Here is an 11,503-nt window from a genome sequence, read left to right as displayed (position 1 = left end):
GAGGATGGCGGACGTGCACTGCACTCCACTGCAACACAGGCCCAGAAAACAGACGTTTGTTTTTACCTTTACGTTGAACCCGAAGCGTCCGCTGTCATCTGGCCGCATTCTAATCAGCACAAGATTGTCATGGGGGACGAGACCATTGGGCTACAAGACACATACAAGGGGGGTATCAATGTGTGATCCTGAGCGAACGTGCCCCCCGTTATCAGACAGCCGGGTACCCCCCATTGTACCAGACAGATCCCCTCCCCCCTCTATAAAGACTGCAAACTCTGCTCCTTCCTCTATAACTCTCCTCTCCTGATATACTCTGCTCCTTCCTCTATAACTCTCCTCTCCTGGAATTCTCTGCTCCTTCCTCTATAACTCTCCTCTCCTGGAATTCTCTGCTCCTTCCTCTATAACTCTCCTCTCCTGGAATTCTCTGCTCCTTCCTCTATAACTCTCCTCTCCTGGAATTCTCTGCTCCTTCCTCTATAACTCTCCTCTCCTGGAATTCTCTGCTCCTTCCTCTATAACTCTCCTCTCCTGGAATTCTCTGCTCCTTCCTCTATAACTCTCCTCTCCTGGAATTCTCTGCTCCTTCCTCTATAACTCTCCTCTCCTGGAATTCTCTGCTCCTTCCTCTATAACTCTCCTCTCCTGGAATTCTCTGCTCCTTCCTCTATAACTCTCCTCTCCTGGAATTCTCTGCTCCTTCCTCTATAACTCTCCTCTCCTGGAATTCTCTGCTCCTTCCTCTATAACTCTCCTCTCCTGGAATTCTCTGCTCCTTCCTCTATAACTCTCCTCTCCTGGAATTCTCTGCTCCTTCCTCTATAACTCTCCTCTCCTGGAATTCTCTGCTCCTTCCTCTATAACTCTCCTCTCCTGGAATTCTCTGCTCCTTCCTCTATAACTCTCCTCTCCTGGAATTCTCTGCTCCTTCCTCTATAACTCTCCTCTCCTGGAATTCTCTGCTCCTTCCTCTATAACTCTCCTCTCCTGGAATTCTCTGCTCCTTCCTCTATAACTCTCCTCTCCTGGAATTCTCTGCTCCTTCCTCTATAACTCTCCTCTCCTGGAATTCTCTGCTCCTTCCTCTATAACTCTCCTCTCCTGGAATTCTCTGCTCCTTCCTCTATAACTCTCCTCTCCTGGAATTCTCTGCTCCTTCCTCTATAACTCTCCTCTCCTGGAATTCTCTGCTCCTTCCTCTATAACTCTCCTCTCCTGGAATTCTCTGCTCCTTCCTCTATAACTCTCCTCTCCTGGAATTCTCTGCTCCTTCCTCTATAACTCTCCTCTCCTGGAATTCTCTGCTCCTTCCTCTATAACTCTCCTCTCCTGGAATTCTCTGCTCCTTCCTCTATAACTCTCCTCTCCTGGAATTCTCTGCTCCTTCCTCTATAACTCTCCTCTCCTGGAATTCTCTGCTCCTTCCTCTATAACTCTCCTCTCCTGGAATTCTCTGCTCCTTCCTCTATAACTCTCCTCTCCTGGAATTCTCTGCTCCTTCCTCTATAACTCTCCTCTCCTGGAATTCTCTGCTCCTTCCTCTATAACTCTCCTCTCCTGGAATTCTCTGCTCCTTCCTCTATAACTCTCCTCTCCTGGAATTCTCTGCTCCTTCCTCTATAACTCTCCTCTCCTGGAATTCTCTGCTCCTTCCTCTATAACTCTCCTCTCCTGGAATTCTCTGCTCCTTCCTCTATAACTCTCCTCTCCTGGAATTCTCTGCTCCTTCCTCTATAACTCTCCTCTCCTGGAATTCTCTGCTCCTTCCTCTATAACTCTCCTCTCCTGGAATTCTCTGCTCCTTCCTCTATAACTCTCCTCTCCTGGAATTCTCTGCTCCTTCCTCTATAACTCTCCTCTCCTGGAATTCTCTGCTCCTTCCTCTATAACTCTCCTCTCCTGATATACTCTGCCCTCCGGTGTGACATGGGAGTTCTCATGGAATTCTGCAGTCAGAGTTGGTTACGATTCCTCTCCTCTCCCCGGCTCTCAGGTATTCCGCTATATTTAGCACCGTTCTGCTTTGCATGGGGCCGGCTGAACTTCCTCTGGACTCGGAATGGGGAAGTTGCAGCGGGATGTGGGGAGAGGAGAGGAAATCACAGCAGGGAAACGAAACGAGAAGTTGGGAGCTGACCGTGCTCTTCTCCGGGGACCACAGAGGGTCGTAGTTCTCGCCGACGTGGTTCTCCAGCTCCGGCTGCGATTGGTAGATTTGGCTCAGACTGTTCTTCTTGGATTGTTTCGGTGGCAGCGCGGGGGGAGGAGCCTCCAGAGACGTGTCTGGTGATCTGTGACGGGAAGAAACGGAACTCTGAATTCTGCCGAAAATGTCACCCGCAGAGAACTCAGATACAAGTTCCGTCCTTCCCTTCAGTCTTCTATCTGACCTCCGTCCTTCCCTTCAGTCTTGCACAGTTGTGCTGGCTCCTCCCCTCTTCCTCTGATGTCACTGCACGCTGGGAGCTTCTCACAATGTGCATTAGAAGCTGCAGCAAGTTAGATAGATCCCGCCTCATTTCCTGGCTGGAGAACAGCCATCTTCATCTAGTCCCTTCCTCCCAGCCTAACTCTCCTTGACCCCTGCCCCTTTCATTAATTTTTTTCCAAACATGTAGGTGTCACCGAGGGCGGTCTTCTGCCTAGACACGCCCACTCCTCCAGACTGACACCCGCCCAGACCAAAATGAAGGGAATAAGAGAAGCGCCTTGTCAGCTCCGCCTGTACAGGAGGGAAGAGATCTCAGGTAAGTGGCACTTACTGGGGAGAGTCCAGGATTATGCTGTTGGCCTGAGTAGAGGACGGAGATCTGTGGTTTGCGAAGACTTTCCCAGGAGACGCGTGGACCACATGATCTACCAGGTGCCCTACAGAGGACGGGCGCAGACGGGTCCCCTCATGATTGAATGTCGAATTTCGGCTGAGGGCAGAGAACAGCGAGGTTAGCGTTGGGCGTCGCATGTAATACACAGATGCAGAGTACATTCAGAGACATGCGTTCATCCCCACAGCTAGAGCCAAGGGCTGAGCGATCACAAACCGCTCATCGCTCAGTTCCTAATCCTCTCCCTACAGAGAGCAGTGACCGCTCCCCGAAGGGATTCTCCCCTCTCTGCTCCTCCAGCACTCATTAGAGGGACAGACGCGGGAGGGGACGGTCACAGCTGGCTCTAGAGAGGCAGAGCCAGCTGTCAATCAAGCAACGGGGTGGATCCCAACAATACTGCACCAGGAGCATATAGCGGGTAATAGACCGCTATATGCTGAGTTTGGGGCACAGGAGGACATTAGTGAAATATATTCCTGTGACCCAGAAGAGAAATAACACCAAAAAAAAAGGTTTGGCCTTAGCTCCCTTTTAATAGGTGTATTTGGCCTTGCACAGTAGAGTAGGCACCGCCCAGCTTCCTGATTGGCCAGCTTCCAGACCAATCAGAAAACCAGGGGGGGGGGAAATCAGGCGAGTCAATACCCGCAGCCTCGGCTTCCTGATTGGCTAGGAAGCCAGATCCATGCTTCCTGGTGACGAAGGAGCATGGCGCCGGCCAATCCGGAAGCGGGGGAAGGGTGTAATGACTCGCCGCCCGGCTTCCTGATACAGAAAGTTTCGTTATCGGGATAAGTATCGAGAGCATGTGTGCGAGTATGAGTACTCGGTACCGGTGCATCCCTCTTAAAAACCCAATGGAAGTCTCCGTGTGAAATGAATATACACACATTTAGGGTGCAGTGAAAGGTGAGTGCTCAAACTCCTTCTGATCCTTTGTTTATTAGAACAGCACCAGCTCTCCTAAATCAGCCCGCCCCCTGCCAGCAATCAGCAGCTAAGGACTGCTTGTGCTCTGTGCGAAAGCAGCGGCCTCTCTGTAGTGGTCTGACGCTGTCATCAGAATACCAGAATAGTGCTTACAGCTCATTGGCTTTCCAGCATGCCCCTTCTTCAAATGTCAATCTAACTATCCACTTCTGTGGAGGGGAGAGGGACACCTAGGATGGAACGTCAGCCGATTCCTGCCGAATCAGCCAAAATTCCTCCCGTATGTACCCAACGTCACACTTCCCCAGGCAATGAAAACGGTAATGGAACTGTTTCCCATTGGGATGCACAATACACGGCTGAACATGTGTCCCGGTGTTCTATCGAAAGCTCCAACTCATCGAGATCTCCAACGACCTCACTTCCGGTGCTCAGAAAGGCTGGAGCTCTGTACAGTCGCGGTGCGCATGCGCGCAGAGCGTTTTTAGAATACTCGTCGAGTTTGCCACCTGCTGAATATTGTTAAAATGCAGCTGTACAGAAGCTCCGAAATCTCAGTCTAGCGCCGAAATCTCCAACTTGCATGTACCCGGCACTAAGGTAGTTGGAGCTTTCGACGAGTTGGAGCTTTCGATAGAACATCGGCACTGTATATGCAAATACAACGCCCAGCAAATCTTCAATCTAAGGAAACATCTCGGAGCTTCCAATAGAAGGAGCGATGTGTAAATGTAATGCAGATCTACGTCCACCCCGGTGTATGTGTGTGTGCGCACTCACGGATTGGGTGTCCCCGGCGGAGACCTGGAGGGGAGGCTCTGAGTCTCCAGTCTGTCGGTAGACAGAGAATTTCTGCTCGTCACTTCCCAGTCCATATCGCTGACCAGTTTCCGTGTCAGAGGCTTACTGGGAGATCTGCCGGCAAAGGAAACAAATTGTTACAATAAAACGTTTTATTCCTTAAAAACAATAAACTATTCACACAAATTCCACCGCAGTCACACATTTATATAGCTCTGACCTTTACCGCGGTGCTGTACAGAGAACACTGAGCCAGTCATATATAGCAGGACAGAGACATCTCCAACCTAGAATCCGGGGAGCAGGACAGAGACAGCTCCAACCTAGAATCCGGGGAGCAGGACAGAGACAGCTCCAACCTAGAATCCGGGGAGCAGGCCACTATGTCACCTTGGCGCTCTCTATGATGGTCACCGAGTTATCTAAGACACGAGGACTGCAGAGGAAGCGAAGTAACTAGAACAGTCCCCGGTTTTCCCCGGTGTAAGCACTAACCACGCGCCGTTATCGGGTTATCACAAAGCGCGAGTTTGTGGCCAGAGTCCCTCCCACCCACACAAAACTTTTACGCTTTCTAAACTTTTTATCATGGCGCAGAGATTTCATGAACTCACAGTACACGCTGAGCTCCGTAATCCAGATATAAAGAGGAACACCCGTCAGCTGAAAAAGCCAACTGCCTGGCTGCCCCCCAATATAACAGAGACGCAGACCAGAACAGGCATGCAGGTTGGAGAGGAAAGGGCAATAAGGCCGCCGGCTCAGATACCCCCCTAGGAGAGGCGACGGCAACGAGGAACAGAGACTTGTGAGTGGAAAGCGGAATGTCCCGACAGCCAAGACTTTGTGTCCCTCAAGAAGGAAATATTTAGTCATCATCCCAGCCTCCTCCATGTTCATAGTCCGACCTCCGCCAATGCTTCTTATTATACTGGAAATCTCCTGAGCTCGGGAGCTCCGATGACCTCCGACTGGCATCCCCAATAACATGCGCTGGATGTTTCATAAAAGAACTCAAATGCACTTACGGAAACAACGAAAAAAATCGAGCTTTTGAGCGTTAGCAGCACTCAGCTAAGAGAGATGAAGGCAGGTTTTCCTTTGACATGTTTCGTTCAATGACTTTCTCAAAAAGGAGAGGAGAGTTATAGAGGAAGGAGCAGAGTCCTCCATTCCTTTTTGAGAAAGTCATTGTGTCACTGGGTCTAAAAGAAGGTGTGCAATGACAAAAGGAAAGCGTTAAAAATATCGTCAGCAGGTTGATCATGGCGGTGGCGATGATGAAGGTGGTAGTAATGGTGGTGGTGATGATGATGGTGATAATGGTGGTGGTGGTAGTAGTAATGGTGATGATGGTGGTGGTAGTAGTAATGGTGGTGGTGATGATGATGATGATGATAATGGTGGTGGTAGTAGTAATGGTGGTGATGATAATGGTTGTGGTAGTAGTAATGGTGATGATGGTGGTGATAATGGTTGTGGTAGTAGTAATGGTGATGATGGTGGTGATAATGGTGGTGGTGGTAGTAGTAATGGTGGTGGTAGTGGAAGTAATGGTGGTGATGATAATGGTTGTGGTAGTAGTAATGGTGGTGGTGATGATGGTAGTGGTGGTAGTAATGGTGGTGGTGGTGATGATGGTGATAATGATGATGGTGATAATGGTGGTGGTAGTAGTAATGGTGGTAGTAGTAACGGTGGTTAAAAAGTGTTATTTAAAATATCATCATCATCATGCTGATCGTGGCGATGGTGGTGGTGATGATGGTGGCGGTGGTAATAGTCATGGTGGTGATGATGGTGGTGATAGTAATAATGGTGGTAATAGTCATGGTGGTGATGATGGTGGTAATAGTCATGGTAGTGATGATGGTGGTGATAGTAATAATGGTGGTAATAGTCATGGTGGTGATGATGGTGGTAATAGTCATGGTGATAGTAATAATGGTGGTAATAGTCATGGTGGTGATGATGGTGGTAATAGTCATGGTGATAGTAATAATGGTGGTAATAGTCATGGTGATAGTAATAATGGTAGTAATAGTCATGGTGGTGATGATGGTGGTAGTAGTCATGGTGGTGATGATGGTGGTGGTTAAAAAAAGTGTTATTTATAATGTCATCATCATGTTGATATGGGGGGGAGGGGAAAGGAGAAGGCAACAAATATGCAGATTAAACTTCAGATCTAATTCTATGGGGAACCCCCCGGCATCCCCGGAAATATTGTCCTCCCGCTTCACACAAACACGATCTATCAACATCAAAACCCGAAGGGGTAACATTTTCTTCCCGCAGCCCGCGAGAAATGAGCCGCGGCCTTTTGTTTCTTGACGGAATAAACGGCTAATTAGCATAATTGTTACATCCGTACGTCAAGCGGGACACAAATTACACCCCCGAGCTCCTCGTCAGAGGATGGATTGGTGTTTGGCAATGTGAACGAGCCCCCCGAACCCGGCGCGGGAGGCAGTGACGCGGCAGGAGGCGCTTGGCACCCCCTGAAAGACTCACCTGACAGGCTGGAAGGAAGTGAGCCGCCATCGCGCGCCGTGACGGGCCCCGGCATTCAGCGATTTTCGCTAATATTAGGTTTTTCTGACTCTAATAAACAGTTCAGAAAGCCGGGGCGCCGCCCACTTGTGCCTTTTCTTTCTGAGTTTCCTGTTGAGCCCGGCGTGCAGCTCTGAAGCTCACCACAAAAGCTGAAAGACGAATTTTTTTTTTTCTTTTGCAGCAAACTTAACTCCGTCAGCGCCGGCAACCGCAAGGCGGCACAGGAACCTTAAAGTGGAAGTATCGAGAATGACACACGAGCTGCGCCCGTCACCAGAAGGCACAACGCAGCAGCTTCTGCTTTGCCCCCCAACATAGTTTATTATGCCGGTGACAACACTGTTCCTTCTGCAGTGATGCAGCACAGCAGCGTTGTCACCCTCTTAGACGGACGGGTGTTGTAACTGTGACGGACTTCAATTCCCCATCCGACCTCCATTTTAAATGTGCGACCTACATTACACGTGTACTAAAACCAGGAGCTGTGCAAAAGTCTTCCAGTATATTTTATTCCCAAAGCATCCACAGCCGGAGCAGATCCGCCTGATCCCTAGCAGCATCCTGCATAGAGGGACCCTTGCTCGCTGTGTGGAAGCAGTGGTCTCCCTGCAGAGATGCGAAAACACCTCCTGCCAAGTTGGACGTGCAATCTGCAGAGCACATGAGCGTTGCTGATCGGAGAGGGATAGGTGCCGGACCTCAGCAGGGAGACCACTGCTTCCGCACAGAGAGCAACAGCCCAACTCTGCAGCATGCAGACAAGGGACAAACTTTTCTACTCAGCAGGGTGTGTATTGGACCTCAGCAGGGAGACCACCGCTTCCATAGAGAGGGCAAGGGTCCCCCTATGCAGCATGCAGATAAGGGGACAGGCTTTTCTACTCAGCAGGGGGTGTATTGGACCTCAGCAGGGAGACCACTGCTTCCACACAGAGAACACGAGTCCTACTCTGCAGCATGCAGACAGGCTTTTCTACTCAGCAGGGGGGGTATATTGGACCTCAGCAGGGAGACCACTGCTTCCATACAGAGAGCAACAGTCCAACTCTGCAGCATGCGGACAGGGGGCATGCTTTTATACTCAGCAGGGTGTGTAATGGACCTCAGTAGGGAGACCGCTGTTTCCGTAAAGAGAGCAACAGTCCAACTCTGCAGCATGCGGACAGGGGGCATGCTTTTATACTCAGCAGGGTGTGTAATGGACCTCAGTAGGGAGACCGCTGTTTCCGTAAAGAGAGCAACAGTCCAACTCTGCAGCATGCGGACAGGGGGCATGCTTTTATACTCAGCAGGGTGTGTAATGGACCTCAGTAGGGAGACCGCTGTTTCCGTAAAGAGAGCAACAGTCCTTCTTTGCAGCATGCGGACAGGGGGCATGCTTTTCTACTCAGCAGGGGGTATATTGGACCTCAGTAGGGAGACCGCTGTTTCCACACAGAGAGCAGCAGTCCTTCACTGCAGGAGTGTTAATTTTGTCGCCAAAATACTTTTTTTTTTCGTTTTTCCCCCCATTTTGCTGTTTTTCAAACGAAACAAAAATCGGACGGCGGATTGCATGACAACTTCCTGTTGCCTGAGCTCTTCCTGGCAGTAGGCAGACGTGCACAATTCAGCGTTCTGATCTACCCGGCGGGACTCCAGCTAACACGGCACTTGCTGCGCAGCCGTAAACCGCACAGGAGACATCACGTCGGCCGGGACACAGGGAAGACGCATTTTACATTTGATGCCGACGAGAACGAGGCGCTTTGTAAACCACGTGGAGCGTCCACACCAAGAAGGGACCAGCAAGCGTGCAGCGAGATCCATAATGTTCCTATGAGAGTTAGGAGGTGCGCCGAAATGAAAATTTCAAGACTAAAAACGAAACTGAAATAAAAATATGTCGGACCGAAACCGAAAATATTTAAAATTTTTCAATTTTTTTTAATATTTAATTTTTATTTATTTTTGATAAAAACTTTATTTTTTTTATTAATTTTTTTAATTAAATATTTTACTTAACTTCTAGGGCCTTCGGGGAAATATTAGGGGTCTAAATAGACATCTGATAGGACTTTTTTTTTACAATAGAAAAAGAGATTGAGAACACAGAGCCGTCAATCTCTTATTCTGCAGCCCCCTGTTATCAATGAACAGGAATCCTTTATGCTGAGTGTTCCTGATCATTCATAACACGAGGACAGAGTATGTTTACTATAACCACAATCATGAATGGACAGGAGGGGATGTAGATCACTTCCCATTCATTCATAATTGAGGATATAGTAGCCACACTCTGTCCTCAATCACTTACAAACACTCAGCGATCACTGATCTCTGACCGCTCGTACTCCGCTCTCCATCCTGACACGCTGTCACAGGAGGCTGAGCGAGCGGTGCGGAAGGAGAGCTCGATCTGACAGCTGACTCCTCCCCTGCACCGCTGGCCAGCCTCCTGTGACAGCGTGGGCTGTCTCCGCCCACACACCGCTCTGCCGGACTGTGATAGGAGGCTGAGCGGTGAGGGAGGAGAGACGCCGGCCGCTCACAACGCTCGGCCACCTGTGACAGTCTCTCTCCTCCCCGCAGGGACACAGAGCAGCGCCCAGCGGGGAGGAGAGAAAACACGGATGCGCCGCTATATCGGCCAGAAAATGGCACTTTCGGCATTATGCCAAACGTGCCACTTTCGGCCGATATGTTTCGGCGGCCGATATATTGGTGTATCCCTAATGAGAATAGTTAATGGCAGGAACAATGTTCTTAGTGGGATAATTACCTCTATTGTCAATGCTGAGAGAAGGAGAGGAGCTGATAAAACTAATGGTTGTTATACTTCCACGCAGTAACGACATTGCGGTCTGAGACATTTTTCTCTGAAGGTATTTGAGAATTAGAATAGTAATTTATTGATCTGTCCTCTAGATAGAAGTATAACCCGGGAGTACGGCGGCTTCTATTAGGCCCCACTCACACTGAGCGATTCGCAAATCGCGCGTTTGTCGCGCGATTTGCATTTTGCGCGATATCGCGCAAATGGTTGCATTGAGCAAACTAGAATCGCGGCAAAATCTGCTCCAAAAAGGGTCCTGCTGTAGCGACGCACGACCCGCGACAGACAAGAGCCCCATTGCCCTGCATTGGAGAGCGATATCGTGCGGTAAATATCCGCAATACCGCGCGATAAATCGCTCAGTGTGAATGGGGCCTTAGACTGCGGTGGTGCTAGCTGCAGAAGCTTTTTGTGGTGCTGAGTAACTTACTTGATACTTTCACTAATAACAGAGAACTGTTAAAGTTTTATATTCGGGTAATAAGAGAAATGGCGTTCAAGTCAATAAAGTTTATTTCTTTTAATATAAAGTTGCACGTCTGGTTGCGAAAAGTCACATGTTTGTTTATGAAACTTGGTTTAAATTTTAGGATAAATGAAGACGTTCTTTATCCCAACGGCTAAATCTGTGTGTCTGCATTACACGTTGAAACCCTAAGTGCTAGTTCACAGCAGCCTCCGATTCTGGCCGGAACGCACTGGATTGCATTTGGGCCGGCTCGCTTTGTTTTGGGGTGGGAGGGGGCGTGCCGGTGCATTGAACTCAGTGGCACCAGTGCGATCCAGTGCGATCCGGCCAGAAAATCGGGGCTGGTGTGAACTAGCCCCAATACCAGAAGTCATAACAGGTCAATAGAGGTTTACTCCAGGAGTATATCGTGAGATGGGAAATTCTAGAGAATTGCTTGAATAACGCATTACAGGGGGTCCCCGGGTTACATGATAGGGACTGGAGGTTTGTACTTCAGTTGAATTTGTATGCAAGTCGGAACAGTTACATTTTTTAAGTGCAACTCCGGCCAAACATTTTTTTTTTAAGTTTTGGATAGCATAGGGAAGGGTCACGTTTGTTTTGCTGTCTGTTCCCGTTGTTCAAAAGATTATAATATAATAAAAAAACAATTTTTTATTTAAAATGACACACCAAACAAAAAGTGCTCTGAGCAATAGCCAGCCTGCTATTGGATATTTCAAATTGCATCTGCCCACTGTCTGCTATCAATCAGCGGAGGAGGGGCCTGGAGGAGAAAGTTCTCTATCAGGTCCTCCCATGCTGATTGACAGCAGGCAGTGGGCAGGTGCAATGGCCAGCTTGCTATTGGCCTTTGCATTTTACAATATCCAATAGCAGGCTGGGTATGGCTCCCAGCCTGCAGATGAAGAGGAGGCAGGGGGGCGGGGCAGAGGAGCCGCATCCGGAACGGGGGAGCGGAGGATCGACCGGAACGGGGAAGAGAAGCCGACGGACCAGACCGGGGGAAGAGGCGGCCTGGACAGCAGCGGTCTGTGTCCCCGCTGCCTCCGCCAATACAGGCGGGGGCAGCAGCGCGGGTTTGAAGGGGGATAGGCC

The 11,503-nt window shown here is 49.4% G+C and overlaps 1 protein-coding gene across 1 annotated transcript in view; it reads right to left on the bottom strand.

The window, feature by feature from the left end:
• PTPN4 (protein tyrosine phosphatase, non-receptor type 4) overlaps positions 1-11,503 on the bottom strand; it is an 82,144-nt gene that overhangs the window by 30,445 nt on the left and 40,196 nt on the right. Inside the window, 4 exon segments of the mRNA XM_018568721.1 lie at positions 67-150; positions 2,141-2,294; positions 2,766-2,924; positions 4,542-4,676. Coding sequence (XP_018424223.1) covers positions 67-150; positions 2,141-2,294; positions 2,766-2,924; positions 4,542-4,676 — 532 coding nt within the window.

This window comes from Nanorana parkeri, unplaced genomic scaffold, assembly GCF_000935625.1.
Source record: "Nanorana parkeri isolate BGI_ZX_2015 unplaced genomic scaffold, ASM93562v1 scaffold1233, whole genome shotgun sequence".
NCBI classification, from domain to species: Eukaryota; Metazoa; Chordata; class Amphibia; order Anura; family Dicroglossidae; genus Nanorana; species Nanorana parkeri.
Note: the sequence above shows the minus strand (reverse complement) of the source record. Positions and strands in the feature narration are given on the sequence as shown.